At 43.2% G+C, this 21,983-nt stretch overlaps 1 protein-coding gene across 1 annotated transcript; it reads left to right on the top strand.

Annotated features, from left to right (window-relative positions):
- The first annotated feature begins 750 nt into the window (after nucleotides 1–750).
- Nucleotides 751–21,581, top strand: LOC123021310 (spexin prohormone 1-like). The gene is made up of 6 exons (XM_044425985.1): nucleotides 751–789; nucleotides 1,991–2,150; nucleotides 16,016–16,093; nucleotides 16,176–16,233; nucleotides 20,286–20,366; nucleotides 21,451–21,581. The coding sequence occupies exons 3-6, from the start codon at nucleotides 16,052–16,054 to the stop codon at nucleotides 21,537–21,539; spliced, it is 270 nt and encodes an 89-aa protein (XP_044281920.1). The 5' UTR covers nucleotides 751–789; nucleotides 1,991–2,150; nucleotides 16,016–16,051; the 3' UTR covers nucleotides 21,540–21,581.
- The last annotated feature ends 402 nt before the right edge of the window (nucleotides 21,582–21,983 follow it).

The raw sequence follows: 21,983 nt of genomic DNA, 5'->3' as shown, positions 1-21,983 counted from the left end.
AAGAAAAGCCATGCTGGATCAGACCAATGGTCCATCCAGCCCAGTAGTGCATCCAAACAGAGGCAAATCACCTGTGCACAGGATCTCTTAAGTAGGATGGTACAGGAATTTCACTTAGCCAAACTCAGCAACTGGTGTATGCAGGCATACTTTCTCTGATGGCAGAGGAAATAGCCATCTCCTCCGTGAATATGTCCAATCCTCCTTTAAAGCCATTGAAATTGGTGGCAATCACTACTTTAACAACACATTGTGTGGAGAAGTACTTTCTTTCATCTATTGTTAAGCTCCTATCCATCAACTTCATGGGATGACCCCATATTCTAGTATTAAGGAGTGAGACAAAAATGTCTCCCCCTCCAGTTTCTCTAATTTTGTATACTTCTATCATGTCTCCCCTTACTTGCCTTTTTTCTAAGCTAAACACTCCCAATTGTTGTCACTGTTCCTCACAGAGGAGTTGCTCCAACCCCTTCCTCATTTTAGTTGCCCTTCTCTGCACATTTCCCAACTTTTAAAGTTCCTTCTTCTGGCATGGTGACCAGAACAGTACACCATATTCTAAGTACAGTCATGCCAAAGGTTTGTATAAGGGAAGTACAATCTTGGCATCTTTGTCATTGAGCTGTCCTCACAACCACTTGAGGAAGCGAAACTGAGCAGCACCTTCCCTTCTGCCACTGCTGAAAAGGCTGTGGGGTGGCAGCAAGAACAAGCTACTCCGCCAGCCTTCCTTGAGCTTGGCACCCCCTGCCTCCCCCCACAATAATGCTTGCCGGTGGCATGAGGGTGAGTAACGGGACCCGAGGCACACGGAAACCTGCCTCCTGTCCCCACTGCTGGCCAGAACAATTGCGCGGCTTCAGATGGCTTAGGCTTGTGGTGTGGGCGGTGCTGCCACCAGTGACTTCCCTGCACCTCCTTTGGGAGGGTTCAGAAGGGGCTTTTGGCAGATACTGGCTCTTCCCCAGCCCTTCTTGGTGTGGCAACTCTTTCTGCCACACCAACCTAGGAGAGAAGATTGCAGCAGCAGGAGTATATGTGACCAGGCCTTCCAGGGGTGTGTTTGACTGGGCCTCACCCTCCCTCCTGCCCCACCACATTCTCCTCCCCTCCGGCTCCCCTGCCCTGCTCCCCTAGCTAATTAGATGACACCCCCACCAAGTGCCAGATGGACACTTTCAGCAGCTGTCAATTTAGTTCCCCTCAGTGCTCCCCTGGTGTAGTGTGTGTACTGGTAAAAGGACAGAGAAGGAAGAGGCACACGACCCTCTGCTAACTTTGACTGTCTGTTGGACACAGGAAAAATTTAGCTGCAGTGCCAAAAGCCTGGCAGCGGCAACAAGATAGGAGCAAGAGCCACTTCATGATGAGCAATGAATAAAGAGACTGGTTACCAGCAGTCCTGCTACTGTGGGTGGTGCCTCTCATACCTTGACTTGAAAATCTCTCTTTATTTGATAAGGTTCTGGTGTTCAGCAGAAAGCAGGAATTCTGCCTCTAATGGCAAGTCATTAAACAGATGACTGCAATATTGGCCCACATACCTATTCAGCTAAAGGTCGCACAGCTGCAAAAAATGGGACAGGGATTTGGAACACCTGGAGAACTTTGCATTTTTAAAAGGCACTCATCATTTGGTCATGTTTATGTATATAGAGATGTACTTTCTGGTGGTGAAAAGATCTCCCTGCCCACCCCCGGCCCAGTCTTTCTCATCGGTTTCTTTGCTGGTTTAGGCCATTGCAGTTCCTAAGATAGCAAAGCACTTCAGCACAAATGTACTCAGGGTCACAGCAGAAAATGTATTTCAAGATATTAGTAGCTAGGAATAATGAATATAAAATGAATTACTGCATCTTGACAAGGAGACTAATTCTTTGTTATTCCATTTCATAATGAAAGACCAGAAGAAATTAAATTAAAATAGAGCAAACTCAACACAGGAGAAAACAACCTATTGAAATGCTGTTGTAATCTGTCATGACAGTCTCCCTGCTTCAGAAACACTGAATGGCAAACTTCAAGATTCAAGGTGGACTTTGACACATTGCCGGGAGGACTTAGAAAGGACTGAGCATGACCATGGAGAATCTTCCGATGATGAGCTGTCCTGGCAAGGGCACAGTGCCACCTGTACCACCACCCATGTAAGTTTTGATTCTGCCCCTTTCCTTCCCGCTCTGTGCCCTTTCTGTGCTTGCAGACAGCACGCTGGAGAATTTCTGGCTGTTTGCCACCACCCAGCTTGCTGCTCCATGGCACATTAATGACTCATGACCTGGAGTGCCTACTTGTGCAACACGGACAGGGAAGGATTGGTGGTGACAAGAGGGGTGAGTGCACACCTCCCCTTTCCACCATGCCCTGGTGTACCACCTACCTGTCCACCAGAAGCAGTGGGGAGGCAGAAATGGAACTCCACTGCTCCCCATGGCTATGGAATCTCTTGACATGAAAAGCAGTGCCCACTTGGGAGCTGCCTTATCCCAAGCCTGGACCTTGGGTTAACTAACTCAGTGTGACAGACTGCAGTGACTAGTGACTAGACAAGAGTCTTCCTGGAGCTGCCAGGGACTGATCCAGTGGCCCTTTGCACACACAGTATGCACAGTGTTCTCTGCCACTTTACTTATTGGGAATTAAAGAGGCAGGTGTTCTTGGCATGCTTCCCAGGGCCAGGGTGGCACCTACTCTTTGGATGAGGACAGGGAGGCCTGGGAAGAGAGGTCTGCAGACACAGAGAGGCAGAGGGGGAAGCGCTTACCTCAAGGCTGCTGTCTCCAGGTGTTCAGGGTTCTAGGAACCCGGGGGGTCTGAAAGTGCTGGAAGGGGACATTGGAGAGCAGCCTGGTCTGATTCTTGACCAACTAGAGGGCCCTTGTATGTCTAGGAGGCTAGTCCTTCTTCTGAGGGGCACACCCGAAGGAGTAGGGGCCAGGGTTCCTGGAAAGGAGGGTTCTCAGAAATAGTCTCTAGTTTGGGTTCAACGAACTGCTCTGTGCATGCTCTTCCTTTGTTTGCCAATAACTTGTTGGATGTGCATTGGAAATAAAGTGCTTTTGCCAAAGAACTGCCTGTGGTCTGAGAGAAAGAAGGTGGATAACCCAGCTCCTAACAATGCTGTGCCTTTTCCCTGAATGCTACATGTCAGCAGTGCCCTCAAAGCATTTTTAAAATAATTCCAGCAAGAAAAGTTTAATTAAAAACAACAACAACATTACCAGGCACAGAACAAACCTGGGATTGTACAGAACTGCAAACAAACCTTAAAACAATAATAATAGAATGTGCTCAGAAGTATGGGGAAGGACCAAAACTGATGGTTAAATTAGCATAAAAATGGTGATAAGGGAGGACCTGAGCTCATCCTGCTGAAAGGAAAAGAAACCTTGCAGTTATTCCTGGTTTAGATAAACTGTACTTTGTGTCTGAAATATTTAAGACCTACCCATGACTTACTTTGGCTATGTCGTGGTGTTATGCCACATGTAAGAAAGGAAAGTCTGTTGAAGGAAATAGCTTGCAAGTAAGTAAGAGATTAACCATGATGTTCCACTTACAACTTGCAGGGTAATTTGACAGTCACTGAAGATTAAACTGCCACACTTTAGGGATGTGACTGCACTGAAAACGTAGGAGACATTTGTGAACAGTCTCTAGGGCAAGTCAGGCTGTTCTGGGTGCCAGCATGGTGGAGCATGGTCATCTGAGTCAGCTAGTTTTGTGCAAAAGAGCCTATTTGAGAAGAGATTGTGCTATGTAAAATGTCTTGGCAGAAAACAGTTTGGTTTTTAAACCAATCATAAATGTTTAATACAAAATATTGGATTGGATCCAAAGAACCATGGGCAGTATTCAACATTTGACCATTACCTTTGCTACCCTCTTCACCATGCAGCATTTTGGGCCCCCAGAAACTGTTTCTGAGGGTTGGGGACCCTCTTGAACAGTGTGTGGGGAAACATGAAGGATATCCTTAGCCAGGGGAGGGGATCAGTGGGATCAGCCATGATTAGGAGCAGTGATTTAACGACGGCAAATATAGAAGGTCATTCCTACTAAAATGAGTATGTCTAAAGTTTGCACAATAAAAACTAAGGGATATGATTATCAGTGCCAAACATTTAAGACAAAAGGTGTACAAAAGTTACACTACATGCAAAGAAGGTTGAGATTAGTCATTTTTCCCATTAAAATATTTAGGGCAGAATCTTAAGCAAGTTTAGACTGAAAAACATCTAGCTTGTCTCTGTCATGCTAGGCTTTCTAAACTCACTTAGGATTGCAGTTTAGGGATGTTACAATTACATCTTACGATAGGCAGCGTTATATGAGGGAGTTGGGTGGGAACATTCTTCTAACATCTGTAATGTGGCTAAGAATATATGAAACCCAATGCAATAACATTTCCATTAAAATAAAATGGGCACAATTCAGTATGTTACAGCCCACTCAAGGACAGATCTCCAGAACCATTTCCTACAGCCCTAAACAGTAAAGGAAGTCAGAAGTAACAAGAAGAAAGGCACCGGTCTGCTTGGACCAGCCAGGAAGTGTCCAGCAGGAAATGGGTAGCAAGAACAGGACAGTGGCATAGACCAACAGGTTGACCAATTGTCCAGCAGAATCTAAGCAACCACTACAAAGTTTGGAAATGGGCTAAAAAAAATAGTGCATTTGCTGGCTCCTCCTTTTCCTGAATTTTTGCAGGACCTGATTCAGAGCACAGGCGATGCTTGCTTTCTTTCAGGTAAACCATATGGAGGGAAGACCTGAGGCTGCCAAATGGCCACTGCACAGCAAAGGCTTAGAGCTGCCATAGCTTCTGAGGCCCTGGTGGTGATAAGGGGCCAGCCTGGGAGTCCTGAAAGAGGCACTTGCAGACTCCTCATGTGGACAGTGTGTGATTGGGGGGGGGGGGGGGGGGGGCAGGCAGCTTCTGGCTATTCTTTGGAAGTGTTGGTACACTTGGGTCCCTGCCTGTGCTGGGCTTTGCTATAGGGCTCTGCTAGGGAGGATGCTTTGTCATGATGAGCTTTGTCATGACAAGCTTTGTCATCTAAGCCCCGAGGGGTTCTGGAGGTAAAGTATAAGGAAGCTGCAGTCCTGTGAACACTTCTATCCCTTTCTTGCTCATTATTCAAGGAGTACAAGAGCTACACAGGCCTTCAGTTTTCTGTGGGGAATAATACAATAATGCAAATACTAGTATTGTACAATTCAAAAGTGCCTCCAGTGTGATGCTCCATGACCATACTGCAAATGTGCTCCAATTTATTTTCATAAGAGAGCAGAAAATTGCTTGTACTTTGGGCACAAAGCAGCTTTTGGCTTAAACTCTACAATGGGACTTATGGAATTTTGTCATTATTGTTGGATTGCATTATTATCTACATGGCACCATTACCCTTTAAACGTTAAAGTTTAAAGCATGCATATAAAATATATCATTTCCAAGACTCTTTCGGGGATTGTTCTTAGTTTAGCCTGTTTTGTGACTTTGTGATCCAATAAGTCACAAAGCCTTTAGGTGGTACTGCAACCTAAAACGTAAAGAAAAGCAACTCCTTGCAAAACAAAACCAGAGATGATAGTGGAATATAGCATTCTGGATTAAAAACTTGCAGGAAAGAAAACAATGTTTGCAAGAAAATTACTTATTTTACCTTCTAGTCCTGTAGTTGCTTTTCCCTCACAAGTTGATCCTCTCAGAAAGGACAATGGTTGCTGCAGATTTCAACCAATTCTAGTTGAAGAAGGGCACCTTCTCCACTCCCCCCAGCCAGTGACTCATCATGAACAAGCTGCTTGTTAGTTTTTACTTCAGCTGGGTGGCATCAGCTCCTGCCACAATGAGAGTAGAGTCCTTTAGGTGTATCTCTATTCCTCTTACAACTAACTGAGAATGGAGAACTCATTAGGATCTGGATGTTGCAGAAATGAATGGCATATGTTCAAGCAGGTTCTGAAGTCATTATTTATGAAAGCATTGCCTAGTTTTCCAAACTAGTCTCACCAACCAACTCTATTGTACTCTGAGAAATTATATGCAGCAAAAGAGATGTGAGCCTTTCTTCTTAACTTAGCAGAATAATTAACAGCAATTATCCCCCAAAAGATCTTTTAATTATTTTATTTTTATTTATTTATTAAAACATTTTTATGCCGCCCCATTCGCCGAAGCCTCGGGGCAGCTTACAACATAGATAAAACAAGTTAAAATCCATATAAAATAATCTTAATTAAAACACACATTATAAAATAAGCCGCCCTGGCCAGATAAAATTCAATTGTATTTAGCATTTAAAATGTTGCTTAAATAAAAAGGTCTTAGCCTGGCGCCGAAAAACAAATAACGACGGCGCCAGGCGGACCTCTCTGGGGAGCGCATTCCATAACTTAGGCGCCACCGCTGAGAAAGCCCCTCTCCGAGTAGCCACCCTCCTAATTTCTCTCACGGAGGGCTCCCGGAGAAGGGCCTCTCCCGCCGATCTCAGGGGGCGACTGGGCAAATATGGATGTAAGCGCTCCTTCAGGTAACCAGGACCCAAGCCGTTTAGGGCTTTATAGGTCATTACCAACACCTTGAATTGGGCCCGGACTTCAATGGGGAGCCAGTGAAGCTGACGGAGAACTGGCGTCATGTGAACATAACGTCCAGTCCCCGTCAGCAGCCTGGCAGCTCTATTCTGAACCAATTGAAGTATCCGGACCGTCTTCAAGGGTAGCCCCACGTAGAGCGCGTTACAGAAGTCAAGACGGGAAGTCACCAGCGCATGAGTCACTGTTGCAAGGCAGTCGTACTCCAGGTAGGGGCGCAGCTGATGAATCAGCCGAAGCTGGAGGAAAGCGCTCCTCGCCGCTGTTGTCACCTGAGCTTCAAGTGAAAGCTCCGGGTCGAGGAGCACTCCCAAGCTGCGGACCTTGTCCCTAGGAGGGAGTGCAACCCCATTCAGGACAAGGTTCAGGTCACCTTCTCCGAAGCCCGAACCGCCAACCAACAGGACCTCCGTCTTGTCTGGATTGAGCTTCAGTTTATTGGCCCTCATCCAGCCCATTACCTCGGCCAGGCACCAGTTCAGTACAGCCACTGCCTCACCTGGATTGGTGGAAAACGAGAGGTAGAGCTGGGTATCATCAGCATACTGATGGGTCCGCAGCCCACACCTCCTGATGACCTCTCCCAGCGGTTTCATGTAGATATTGAACAGTAAAGGGGACAAAATGGAACCCTGCGGTACCCCATGGCAAAGTTGCCATGGCGCAGAGCCATAGTCCCCCAACACCACCTTCTGGAATCGGTCGTTGAGATAGGAGCGGAACCACCGCAAAGCGGTGCCTCCGACCCCCAATCCCGCCAGCCTATCCAGAAGGATACCATGGTCGATGGTATCGAAAGCCGCTGAGAGGTCCAGGAGAACCAACAGGGATGCACTCCCCCTGTCCTTCTCCCTGCACAGGTCATCGTACAGGGCGACCAAGGCAGATTCAGTACTGTACCCGGGTCTGAAGCCGGACTGAAATGGGTCCAGATAATCAGTTTCATCCAAGAGTGCTTGGAGTTGTCCCGCCACCACTCGCTCTAACACCTTGCCCAGAAACGGGATGTTGGCCACTGGTCTATAGTTAGCGGCCATCCCTGGATCCAGTGACGCCTTCTTCAGGACCGGTCGGACTACCGCCTCCTTTAAAGGGGCAGGCACCCGACCCTCCCTCAGAGAAGCGTTAACCACTTCCAAGATCCAGGTTCCAATCCCGTGCTTGGAATCCTTTATTAACCAAGACGGGCAAGGGTCCAAAAGGCAAGTGGTAGGACGTACTCGTCCAAGCACCTTGTCCACATCATCGGGCCGCAATAACTGAAATTCATCCAATAATTCTGGACCAGACGGCAGCGTTGGTGTCTCCCTTAAAACCTCTGAATCAATAGTGGAATCCAGCTCGTGACGAATCTGAGCGATTTTCTCCCTAAAATGCTCGGCAAAGTCGTCACAGCGGGCCTTTGAGGGTGGAATCAGCTCTTCCTTTGGCCCTGGGTGAACCAGGCCTTGCACCACTCGAAAGAGCTCCTCCGGACGGCATTGTGAGGAGGCAATGGAAGCGGAGAAGTGTCTCTTTTTCGCCGCCCTCACCGCCACAGCATAGGCCCGATAGTGGGCTCTTAAGTGTGTTCGGTCAGATTCATCACGTGATTTCCTCCACCTACGCTCTAGCCGTCTCCCAACCTGCTTCATTGCCCTCAATTCTGGAGTGTACCAAGGGGAAGAGCGGGCTCTGCCCGGTGGGAGAGGACGCTTAGGAGCGATCGTGTCTACAGCCCTGGTCATCTCCCCATTCCACAGTTCAACCAGAGCCTCGACAGGAGCACCCGTCTTGTCAGCCGGAAACTCCCCCAGAGCCTTCAGGAATCCTTCCGGATCCATCCGGCTCCGGGGGCGGACCCACACAATCGGGTCTGCACCCTTACAGAGGGAGATGTTGCTCTCGAGCACAAACCTCACTAGGAAGTGATCTGACCATGACAGGGGAGTCAAGCATAAATTCCTCACCCTCAGACCACCCTCTTCCTGCCCCGTCGAGAAAACCAGGTCCAGAGTGTGTCCACGTTCATGGGTCGGGCCGGTGACATGTTGAGACAGCCCCATGGCCGTCATGGAAGCCATGAAGTCCTGAGCCGCCCCGGTCAAACTAGCCTCGGCATGGATATTGAAGTCCCCCAGGACCAGCATCCTGGGGGTCCTCAACACCAGGTCCGAGACCGTTTCCGTCAGCTCAGGCAGGGAGACTGTTGGGCAGAAGGGTGCACGGTACACCAACAGAATCCCCAATCTGTCTCGGTCGCCCAACACCAAGTAGAGACACTCCAGCCCTGGTCTCGAAGGGACAGGAAGTCCCGTGAGAGTGATGGAGGCTCGGTAAACCAAAGCGACCCCCCCTCCCCTCCCCTCCGGCCGTGAACAGTACTGGACCAGATACCCGGGCGGGCACAATTGGGAGAGGGCAACATCCCCCCCCTCTCCCGCCCAGGTCTCCGTTATACAGGCCAGGTCGGCCCCCTCATCCACAATCAAGTCATGGATGAGGGCAGATTTGTTATTGGCCGACCTGGCATTAAACAACAGCACCGTCAGGCCCGAGGGGCGACTGACAAGACTCCCTGGCACCTTCTGGCTGGGAGCAAAACCAGAAGTAGGGACAGGTGTCAGCCATCTGTCCCTCCTTCTTCTATGCGGACATGTTAAGCCCCCACCGCTATTACGTCCATTGCCCATCACCACACCAATGGCGGCGCCAGTGCGCTCCCCAGGAAACTCAGGCGGCAACATGGCCAGGGACGACTCCATAAAAACAAGTTAAAACACTTTAAAATTATAAAACATTTAAAATTGGCCGTTCAACAGAAGGGACTGCCACAACAAAAGAGCAAGTCCCCTGGCCAGCCTAGCCCCCCCCGAACAGCCCCCCCAAACGGCGGCAAACCGCCCTTTGGCCGACGCCCTTCAGCCGCCGGCCCCGGCCGCTGCTGGTGCTTTGTAGCCGCCGGCCGCCCGACGCCCCACCCCGTCCGGGCACGCCTGCCACGTGTGCAGGGGCGTGGCAGGGCAGTCAGGTAGCGGCGGAGTCGGCGGCGCGGCGCGGTCTTCGGGCGCGGGCGCGGTCTCCTGCCAGGTGTTGTTCCTCCCGCCGGCGCTCCCCCCCGTGGCGCTTTGTAGCCGCCGGCCACCCGACGCCCCACCCCGTCCGGGCACGCCTGCCACGTGTGCAGGGGCGTGGCAGGGCAGTCAGGTAGTGGCGGAGTCGGCGGCGTGGCGCAGTCTTCGCGCGGTTTTCGGGCGCGTGCGCGGTGCGGTCTTCGGGCGCGGCGCGGTCTTCGGGCGCGGCACGGTTCTCGGGCGCGGGCGCGGTCTCCTGCCAGGTGTTGTTCCTCCTGCCAGGTGTTATGTGTGTATTCCCCAATGTCCCTTTATCCAATGGAGATTAATACGCTTTCTGAATAACCTTTTTTATAAGAAAGAACGCACTTCAAAAATAAAATTTAAAAATCCACTCAACAAACATATCAGAGCTTATTCCACTTTACATAAGGGAAATGTATTAAAAAAAGGAGTTGATTCTGTGAAAAAGCGGACAGTAATTAGTGCATCACCTGCCTCTCTGCCTTTTGGTTTTGCGTATTACAAAGCCCTTTCTTTAACTTTACGGAGGAAAAACTGCTGTACTTTCATATGAACTGCTGTTGCTCACCATTTTGAGACCTGTTGCTAATCAAACGGTTTATAAAAGCCTTAAATAAATAAATAAATAAATAAATAATTTTAAAAACACATTGATATTATTCAACATGTAATTGTTCTATACACTACATATTAGTTTAAAATTACCTCCTGTACAAGGTTGCAAGTTATGTAAGGTGCAAGCAGGAACATCTCCAGGTGTTAGGGGGCCCCTGTCAAATGGCCCTCCTGATTTCATTTGGCTCCACTTGTGGCCAGAGGGGCCACCACCATGAGGGCACTGGGTGGCTGCCACAAGCTACCTACTTTTTCAAAGAAAATACTCCAGATGTTTGGATGCCTTAACATTTAGAACTTTTGCTATATTGCAGTTGTCAATTGGAATTAAAACGAATAGATGATTAACTGGCAGTGCAATCTAGTACGACATGCTTCCTTTTTAAATACTTTGAAAATGGTCAATGCAGCCACATATCAGAAAAGAAAAAGAGCCTAATAAACACTTCAATTGGACTTTGCCTCAGTCTGTTACTAACCAAATGTTATTTGTTTGTGATTTGTTGGCATGTACATGAAAACAGTCTGTAAAGGCACCTGATATAATATAAACTATTATATTACAATAATTTAACACAGAAGGGAGGTCAAAACAAAAAGATCCCTGGGGGATACACAAGGAGGTTATAAGCAGAGAGGGATCTCCTGCTTCCATCCCTTGTGTACATGTGAATGGGAAAAAGCTCATTGCCCTATAATTTATTTTTCCTATCACTTCTTGGTCTTTTGGCTAAGATGAAGTATAATTTATTTCCCCTTCCTTTCAGATTTGTTTTTCAGAGATGTAGGCAATATGAGAGAAGACTTTCAATGGAAGAAAAGTATTTCTAAGCAGTGCACCTGCAAATACCTGTCTGGAATATCCTTGGCTAAATTTGGATTTTGAAGTCATACTTTAAATAACCTTTATTTTCAGCTTTTAAAAAAAGGCCTTATATCCCAAATTAAGGGAAAAGAACTTTCTCTCCAAAGCAGGCTTGTAAAATGTAGCCTTCCTTGCTTTGCTTTATTGTGAAGCATAGAGGTATCAATAACAGAAGAAATAAAATGGAATGGGGGAATGAAAAAAAAAAGTATATATTTTTTTAAATGGAAAACCTCCATTACCTGTCTCAATGTGTGAGTTACTAGTTAGGTAGGCCTCTGTGGTAAAAGGAGATGCTAGTTTCAGGGTCACTCATTTAAAATAATTTGTTAAAAAAAATAGGGAACAGCGAAGATTTAGAGGGCAACCCCCTTTGCTCACCTCTGAACTCTTCATAGGGCTGCTTGTTAAACAAAGAAAAGGGAGGAAGCCTGGCCCTACCTGATTGGCATTAAACTGAAAACAAGCCTTTCTGAGGGAAGGGAGACATCTGGAGAAACAAGTGCAGTGAACAATTGCTGTACCTCTGCTCTATTAGTAGCCCTGTGAATGGCTTCCACTAATAACACTGAAATTTCCTGTAGTTACCATTTTTATAATTGGAATCCTATGCCTGCCACAGTGGCACTATAGGCAGGAATCTGCCTATTCAGAATTCAGAAAAACTGAAGGTTTTGCAAAAGCAATCATATAGTGATGGGGAAAGTTTCACTGGGTAATTTTCAGCATGCAACTCTGGTTGAAAGTGTTAAAAGCACATTGTCAGAAAGAGGGAGAAACCCTAGTATTACTCTGTGTATAGGAGAAAATCTTTAGCAAGAAAGAGTTAAGACATCGTGCTGTTTATGAACCAAAAAAGCTCCTGTGTCAAGTCAATTTATATCCAATCTATGCACGTCATTTTACAGCTGTTTCTGTCTTGGCATAATAGATATGTCAGTTTACAACACAGAGACATCTGCTTTTCAAGGTTCTTGCATCATTTCCTCTCCTTTAATTTAATAGCTGAAAATTTAAAAAGCCATTTGGAAATCTTCATTTTATTACCTGTAGTACTGGAAAGACTGTTATGTTATGTGGTAACCAAAGAATAGGCTCTGAAACATAAGTTCATCCAAGAAACAAATAAATTGTTTATAGCTACAATTTTTTTCCTGAGCATCAGAACTCTAGGATTTAAAGTTTCCACCCCAAAAGAGCAGCTAATGGCAATAAAACTAAGATTAAAATAAGCTTAACTAAAACAATCATAAAAACAAATAGACCAAAAATAGTAGCAAGAAAATAAAATTTAAAAGTATTCAAGCAATGGAATCTGCTTTAGCAAAGGCACAGACCAGCTTACCTGCTCAAGGCCCACTTGAATAAATACATATTTGCCTGCAAGCAGAAGGACAACAAAGAGGGAGCCAACAGCAGGGAGATCCAGAGCCTGAGAGCAGCTACCAAAAAGGCCCTATCTAGTGTCCCCATCAAATCTCCAATAGTGATTGAACCAAGGAAAGGGCTTCCATGGAAGATCTGAAAACTCAGGTAGGCTTGTGTGGGAGAATATAGTCTTTTAGTTAGCCTAGCTACTTAGCCACTTACCTGGTAGCCTAGCTTCCTAGGCTACCAACAACTACTCTGTTTTATTCATTTTCTAATGTTCCTAAGTGCTGAAAATTGTCAGTGGTTAGAGATGGCTAATGTGATCCTGCTTATTATAACTTTCTGAGTTCATGACACTTGCTGGCTAAATGTTCTATTAGGAATAGACTTTCTTGGAACTGAGATTTTAATGTTTTTCTTTTAGTCCACTTAGAATATGCTGTTGTGCCCTCTTGGTTATCTGGGAAGCCTTTTCAAATATAATTTGGAGCAGTGAGATAGATTTGGAATGATCCCATCAAATTATTAAGAGTGAATTCTAATAGTGAAATTATTATGTGCTGAAATTTCTCCCACTGACATCAGGGGGACTGTATGATGACTAACTTTGGCTGGAGTGGCCTGCTGCACCTACAAAAAAACCTCTTAAAATCATCCTTAATTGTTAACCTGTTTGTTTATTTTACAAGACTTCACATCCCTTTATTCCTTTCAAATGCTAAAAGATGCTAAAAGTAACTAAGAGTTGCTAAAAGTAGATTAAAAACAATATAGCAATATATTAAAACAGCAAACCAGTCAAAATAGATTAGGAAAAGAAGGTTTCCACACCAGCATAAAATAAAGAACTTCAGGCATAGCTAGAAGGTCTCAACTGTTTTCTTTCCTCTTTGTACCCACCTTATCGATAATATCTGCACAGGTTCCAAGTTTATGCTTTCCAAGTTACATGTTTCTTTGTATACAAATGTGTCACTGACGCAGGTTCAAAATAGAGACATTGGAATAATCTGCAACAGGTTCAAATGCTTTTGGATTTCTTTGAATCTGACGCACAGATTTCACAGCAGGCAAGTTTTTCTTGGGTTGCATAGATTACATGGCCATGTAAACTTTTTGTTTTTTTACTTCCTGGAATTTCTTTTATGCATTTTTCCATGTTTGACTGAATAAAAGCATGTGTTCAACATTTCCTTAGCCTTTAGCAGAGAACTTAATTACAGGCTGCCCTCTAGTTTATCCCCCTGTGTCTTTATGATGACATGCTGACATACAACATCCTAGACAGCAGAACTCAGTGGCTGATGGGAGATGACTTTTCTGATGGGCAATCTAATTCTCTTTAGAGTAGAGGTCTTGCAACGGCACCAGTTCTGTGGAGAACTTCATTTTCCAGAAGACCTTTTTGTCAATAACAGAATGTACAGTTAGACTAACAGGAGGCATCTAGGCATGGGCAGAATTTATGAGATTTATTCAGTAGAAATATGTTTGGACATTCTGAAGGAAATATATAAAACCCCCCAACATGACTGCAAAAACATATAGCAGTGCATACAATACAGGGAATCACATGATTGTGAAAAGAGGCAAGAGCATGCTGTTGGGAATGCAAGAGGCAGTTCTTTTTTACCTTCCAAGGCCAGGCAAACTGAGACTCTTCAAAGAGGGAAGAGGATGAGCCTTGAAAAATGGGACCCTGAGAATGGCCACAGCCTGCAACTGCCAAGGGGATGTGTGGAACAGGAGCCAGAGAAGCCTGTTACTATTTTCGACCCTATGACACAGTGCTGGGAGAAAAAGACTAGCCAACTGGAGGGGCAGTGTACAATTAAGAGGCTGGCCCGTCTACAGAGGGGCCCTTCCAGAGGGGTGGGGCCCTCAATAGGAGGGTTCTTGGAGGTGGTTTCTCATGTGGGTTCAACAAATCTCTCTGTGTATGCTCAGAGGCTTTTTCTTTAGTTGATTATGCTTTCTTGGATGAACACTGGGGAACAAAGAGCTCCAATGCCAAATAAAATAAAATAAGCCTTGAAAGGGTAAAGGGGGAAACCTAACTCCGGACAATTGCAAACAAATTCAAAGTAACATCTAGTTTGGCCCTGAGCGCTGACTGCTACTGAACTTTTTCAAACTGCAGTGCTAACTGGTATCTTAAAGATGTTTTGGCCTACAATCCCCTGCATTCCTGACCATTGACCACGGTGGCTAGAGTGATGGGAATTAAAGTCTAAAGTGTCCTGATAGCATCAGTTGGGGAAGGCTGGCCTAACCAGTAGTTCTATAATCCAAATTAACAAATACAGATTTTGTTAAAACTAGAAGTAGTTTTAGGCTGCAATCAAATTCACTCCACATCAGTCTTATATCCATCCAAGGCATGGAATTAAGCATGATGGGCGTGATCTCTGCTACTGTTGCACTTCTCCCCATGTATTTATACAAGATGGATGTTTTTGGCTAAGATTTACTACTAGAAAGGGGGAGGGAAGGAAGCTGGGGTGCTGAACAGAACTGGTATAAGGTGATGGTCCCAGCTTCCTCACTCTGTGAAGGGTGGTGGGGAAGAGGCTTAGCCTTTGGAATTCCGGCTGTGAGATTGCAGGGACTTCAACCTGCTTTCCAAGCAAGCTATATTGATAAATCAACATTTAAGAGTTACCTCAAAATGGATAGTGAGCCTTCCAGGTGCCTGCACAAAGGAAACAGGGTGTTGCCCTCTGTCTGATCTGTTTATGGATATTTTAAAACTAATTGTGTTTCACTCTGTCAGTATAGCTTTCAAGGCAGGTAGCTAACAATTAAAAAACTAAAATCAATAAAGGAATACTTATAAAACATTAGCATATTGTATTTTCCTAAGCTGATTGCTGAGGAAGAGTTAGCTGAACAGAGTGCCAGTTTTTTTTCCTTAACAGAAAGCTTATTAAGAACAAAAAAATTCTTTCTGCTTAACCTTCCCTCTAACCATGTATTTACTATTGCAGAAAATGAATGGAAAGTTTGAGTAAAGTGTACCAAATACAAATGCTTGACATTTAGTCACCTTTTCTCTTCCCCCCTCTATGAGTACAGATTGTTTCCAGAACTCATGGGAACAACTTTCATTGCCTACCCTTTTGTCTAAGAGACTTTGACATTAAATTTGCTGCTCTGATCACCAAGGTGGTAAATTACTGTATATGTAATTTCCACATATCAAGCTTGGCATTAACCCTTGCTTGGAAACAAAGTCTTTGAGAGAAAAAAACACAATCCAAACCAAAACAATCATGATGAGCTAAACTTGCGTATTTATCATCATCAGCTATTTAAAAGTGAGTGACAAACCAAACCTTTGACAACATTTGGGTGACAGACACAAGTGACAAAAGATCTGCTAGCATGGTAAGCAGCTTACTATGAATGCATGAGGCATGATTTAAAATGTGTTAGTTTTTTATCTGAATAATACAAAGAAAAATATATATTGTTTATCTTGCAGAAAGTTAAAACTACATTAGTTTGTGCTTCTATCATCATGATGGTCCTCTTGGTAGCTGAATCATCACGTTCCTCAAAGGTAAAATTTAGAGCTAAAAAAGTATCTCTGGAACAGTATAGAACATTTTTTCCAGTGAATAATGACAACTTTCCTTTTGCAGAGTAAACTCATAGCAAGAAATTGGGGCCCACAATCAATGCTATATCTCAAGGGACGATGTAAGTTGTGGTGACTTAATTTCATAAATAAATACATCAATTTAAAATGTTTGGTTCCATTCAAGTGAGTATTCATTGTTGTCTATTAATACTACATTAAATAAATATATCTCCATATGATTATGTTTTTTGACAGATCATTCTGACAAAACAATTAATAGTATATTAGCATCAAAGTACTGGTAAGAATACAGATTTATAAATAAGTATAGGCATTTATTACTGAAATTTAAGTATTTATATGCTCTATTACTTTCAGTGGCAAGCACTGTGTTCTAAATAAGTTGTACAGAATTACTGGTACAAAAACTTTTGCTCCAAAACTTTGGGAAAATTGAAACTGCACAAATATTTGTGAAGGTGTTGATCTCAATTAAAAACATGCTATTTTTATTCTGATACTAATTTGAATTATTTAGGAGAGAATTGTTTGCTATCAGCACAAAATGAATTGTAGTTTCCCGATCCATTTTATAAAAGCAACAATAAACTGACATGGTTCTCTGAGGAACTATGTCAAATGAGCATTTACTTAATTGCAATTAAGAAATAAGGAACGTGTATGAATAAATTGTAAACTAATTTAGAATTAGTTATAGTTGTAAATTAAGGAAAATGCAATCAATCTAAAACAGAACCTGCTAACTTTAATAAAAGGGTGCCACAGAGAAATTATCAGCAAAGTGTAATAGATATTTGAGATGTTAGAATTGACTGGATGCTACATGTCCATAAGCAACTTTATGTGCATTTATAGTATCTATGTCAACACGATATAGTTTGAGGATTTTGTGCAGAGGAATTAAAATATATCTAAACATTAAGAGCAGAGATATCTCCACCTATAATTTTTCAGTATAGTCTGGTTTGCTTCCATTTTGTTCCTTTGGATTTTGTTCAGAAGTGCTACATGCATAAAATCTACCGTAAAACAGATCAAAATTAAAACTCACAGTACCTTAGAAGATGCATTTAGCCCAGATCCTCTCAATGAATGAGCTCTTCTCATTGCTCTTAAAGGTGGTTTAACAGCAGCAGCTTCTCATACTGGAAGTGGACCATTACATGCACTGGAACAATTTTATTTATTCATCTAATTATTCAGTCTGTCAATTTACAAGCTGCCCTTCAGTAATAGGACTTGCAGAGCTGCGTGTAATTCAAAAACAAATACAATAAAATCATAAAAATAACAGTCAAATCACAGAAGCAAGGCATAGTTTAATCTGGCAAAAAGCAATAGCTAAATAAAAATGAATTAAACTCACCATAAAACCTAGTGTGACATAAAAACTTGGGCAAATAAAATGCCTTTGCCTATTACTGAAAATACATGAAAATAGTATTAGGCAATCTCTGGGCACACCAATATGGCAGTACATTTCCCATAACATTCTTCCTAACATCAGATGGTGGGAAAACCTACAGGACAGCCTCAGATGACTTATAAAGAGCTAAGGTAGCTTTATGGGGGGAAAGTTGGTCATTCAACTAATGATGTCCCAAGCTATTCAGGGTTTTAGAGGGAACAACTGTCTTTCCCAATCAGCTGCTCTCCAAATGTTTTAGATTTTGGTCTGTTCCTCCATCCTTGTCCACATGCAACATGGCCAATGGTCAGGAATCTTGGAGACTTTTGTTCAATACATCTGGAGGGCACCAAGTTAGAGAAGGCTGGTTAATAACTAACATGTTGATTGTTCTTGGAATTAGACTGGAAGCTGGTGCAGTGAAAAGCACCAGTGACGTGTTCTCTGTAGCTAACCTCTGTTAGTACTCTAGCAGTTGTTTTCAGTAATAAGTGAAGTTTCTAAGAAGGCTTTAAGAGGCAACAAGACACTGGGTAGTTGATCTGAGAGAGAACGTATCACTATGGTCAAGCAATCTCTGTCCAAGGAGAGTCACCACTGGTGTGGCAGTCTGACCTGGCAAAAGGTTCTGCATGCTTACAGATATCAGGCAGGCTTCCAGTGGCAGTCCTGAAAATCAGTATCCCTAAGTTGCACACTTAATCTAGTTTGGAGAAAATTTAATACTATCTGGACCAAGCTGACAGTGTGGCTGACCATGGGGTGCCCTTGCTCTGCTCTTGCCACTGGTGCAGCTCTTTCCATGCCAGCCATGGCTCCAAAGTGGCAAGAATGATTCTGGAACAGCCGGGGGGAGGGGGCATTCTAGGGGGCAGGGGAGGAAGGAGGGAGGCGCCACTGACACGCATCAGCCTCTCCTCCTCATGAGCAGGGGCAAAAGACACAGACCTCTGGAATTGGCCATCTGTGTCTTTTGTAGGGTGAGAAAAATGCAGAGGCATTCCTTGTCTCTGATCTCCTCTGGAGCTCAATTGGATGTTCATAATCCTCCGAGCTTGGAAGGTTATGAGCAGCCACAATGGACTGCAACTATAGTATCTTATTCTCATCAACAAGAACATTTAGTAGCTGCTATAAAAATCTGGGACCCCTTTAATTTCAGTGAGACAACAAACTGGTCCAGCATAAGGATTTTTTTTCCAGAGCTGCTAAATGAAGATCATAAAAATAACTAAACTGAGCATTGTGAAAGCGAAGGACTGCAATAAGCTGGAATTGTATGGATAGCAGAAAGCTTTGGTATTGGTCTAAAGCCAAAGACATTTTTGGGTTTGCTCTGAAGGAGTAATGCAAGGGCTCCTTTCTCGCATCACAACCATAGTCACAGTGAGATGTGGGTTGTCATTGAACTGTGAGTTGTTGAAATGTGGCTAGTTGTGTTGTGGGAATCCAGTTTTGCTAACAAACCATTTCTATTTTTATCAGTCTTTTATGTTCAAGGCTATTAAAATAATTTGAAAATACCTGGAATTTCATATCATTTCAGTCATTATCATCCATAGCTCAATTATACTTATTGAGGTACATAAGCTACATTCCATGCAAGAAAACTTGTTCCTGTTGATGTAACAGCAGCTTAATGGCTATACTGTGGCCACATCACCCTCAGTGATGCTATATATTCCCAGGGACAGCTTGATAAGAGAGGCAGATTGTACTAGGGTGTTGTTGGACGGAAGCGTATGTTTCATATCTGGTTTTTCATGAAATGTCATGGTTCTTCTTCACAGATTAGAATACTGTGGTAATTCTAGAAGCTTCTGGATGCTAAAATGCAATAGGGCTTGTGCCCTGAGTACTGGAGAGGACATTAGATGAAAATGGGGGTTTCTTCAAATATAAATTACAATTTCTTTAAGGAAGAAATTCCTTCACTCCTCCCTCAAATGCAGGGTTGATGTAGTGCAGGCTTTGCAATGGGTCAGGGGAACTTCAGCCAGCCCAAGGGCCAAATTCAATTCCCAAGAAACTATCAGGGATGCATTCAGTGGTGCTTGGAGCCAAAGGCAAGAGCCTACTTTCTAACAAAATATCAGCATATTTTAGCTTTAAAATTTTATTGTTGAAAGCTGAGGTGCAAACTTTAGATGGGAAGGAACATGTAAAAGCCAGGAAATTCTAGATGATCATCAATCAAAAGAACGGGGCTCTATGGCTAGGAAAAGTGGGCATGGTCAACTGAGAAATGCCAGAGGGGCAGATTGGGACCCTAGGAAGACCAGAGTTATTCCATAGAGCAAACGTTCTTACCCTAGTTTATCATGGTTTTGACACCAAGCCAAACTGCTTCTGCAAGTCTCTTCCGTATTATTTATCCTAGCAGACAGAGTAGTTCTGCTAGAGTCAAGGCTGAACCATATGCAATGTTAAATCATGATTGTACTGAAATGTATGATTGCATTTAACATGATTCTTTCAGCATGTATTTTTTAAATTTTCTTAATAGTAGCTGTGTGGTGAGAGTAGGATCAGGAATGTGTTGTATGAAGAAAGGAACAAACACTTTCTTCATGTTACTGTCCTTGTAAAAATATTAGCATTACCCGCAGCTGCTTTTGAGATCACCCCCAAGCTGCCAGAGGAAACCTGTTTGTCCTCTGACAATGAGGATCATTAGACATCAGCTATGCACTATCACTTTTTAAAAAGATAATGGTTTTATTTTCTCTTTTTTTCTTATAGATGGTAGAGGATATGCTGCTTCCGATAATGAAGAACAGTGCTACAAGCTTGATTGGGATGATTTGAATACAGTCATGAAAAGTATTTATTTGTAATTACATACATCATTAGAAGTTGTGAATCTAATCCAGTCACAACTACTTTGCTCCACTGTTTTATATTTGAGAAAAGAATATTTATCAGTACAGTGGTTTGGTTTATATATGCAGTATGGATTGTGCTACCTTGTGCAGCCTTTAGCACTATGCCTGTAGTGTTTGTTCTTGATAGGAAAACACCATTGTTGGTGTGTTAGAAATCATTTATGCTTGTGCAATGTAATCTGTGTTAATAGTGGTGCCAAGCTGGACCCTACTCAAATTCTCTATGCTTTGCACAATTCCAAAAATTGAAAATCTAGTGATACACTTAAGCACAATTAGACAGTAGAACCCAATGAAGCAAAAAATCCACATGCCACCACAGCTTGGGAATAAGAATTAAAAAAAAATGGAGAAGTGAAGAAGTTTGCATTTTATTTCTTCACTGCTGCTTAGGATACTTTCAGCAGGTCACCTACACAATGGAGAATTATCATAAACATTTCAGCTGCTTTGCTTCATTCTTTGTGTTGGGGTCAAACTTACTGCAGGCTCAGTGCAGAATCACTGAACAATCAGCTTCCCTTTGATGGAGGGGCCCTATTCATGGAGGGAAACTTTTTGAGGGATCCTGAAAAGCAAGAGGAGGGAAAAGCCCGCTTCCACCAGCTCAGCTGCACACAACTAAATGTGGCTCTAACCAAGTGTCACTAGAATTTACATGACTAGCATTTGAATTTCTGCTTGGCAAGCCTAGATTTTTGCAGTTACTAGACACTGCTAAAGCAAAATTTCTTCTAGTTCTGATTCACAGAGTCTCAGAAGTGGTGTACAGAGTATTTTTTTCTAGTATAAAGGAGGAAGAAAGATTTAAAAATTAGAAGTAGGAGCTTGGGAAATATGTGCAAAATCACAGGGAAGTATTTTAAGGGGAGCCATGTGGATTTACAATTTATTTATTAAAATATTTTTGAACCACCCTTCATCTATACCAGGGCAATGTGCAAGTATGTTTAAAACAAAACACAGTAATCAAAACAGTAAAACTGCATGATCAATCAAATATGTATCTTTTTTCAATATAGGTTACAAACGAACAGCTCCGCTGAAATTCCTGAACATCAAAAGAAGATTAACTGCTCAGAATATGGACATTGATAATTACTTAGATTAACCATTTATTTATTCATCCTTCCAGTATTGCAGAGACTCTAAAGGTGCCATCCTATGCATGTTTAAACAGAAAAAATCGTACAGCTCCCAGGCAGCTATGTTGACAAGGGGATGCTGGGAGTTGTAAGACTTTTTGTAAGACTTTTTATGTATAAGTTTATGTTCTAAATAATTTGAAAAGTGTGCTACATATATAAAATGTATGAGTTCCTGTGAAAAGTTCCATTAGATATTGCTTACTTTATTAGATACAGATTACTCAGTCTGTTTTCATAAGCATTGTTATTTCATTTATTAAAGGTGTATTTGAAACATTTTCATCTAATGGTGTTCAAAATGTTAACAAGAACTCTTAAAAGTCTTGATTAGCCTTTTCCGCAAGTGTTGGGTAGAGAGAGATGAATGCATGTTTTGATCACCTGATATTTTTGTGTTTCTTTTGCAT

This window comes from Varanus komodoensis, unplaced genomic scaffold (genome assembly GCF_004798865.1).
Source record: "Varanus komodoensis strain SLA01 unplaced genomic scaffold, ASM479886v1 scaffold16, whole genome shotgun sequence".
NCBI lineage: Eukaryota > Metazoa > Chordata > Lepidosauria > Squamata > Varanidae > Varanus > Varanus komodoensis.
The sequence above is the reverse complement of the archived record's forward strand: the minus strand, read 5'-3'. Positions and strand labels throughout refer to the sequence as shown.

Coding starts and splice junctions, on each gene's coding strand:
- LOC123021310 (XM_044425985.1), top strand. CDS start 16,052: ATGATGGTCCTCTTGGTAGCTGAATCATCACGTTCCTCAAAG. Junction 16,234..20,285: donor GCTATATCTCAAGGGACGAT/GTAAGTTGTGGT, acceptor TTTTTCTTATAG/ATGGTAGAGGATATGCTGCT. Junction 20,367..21,450: donor TTTGAATACAGTCATGAAAA/GTATTTATTTGT, acceptor TTTTCAATATAG/GTTACAAACGAACAGCTCCG.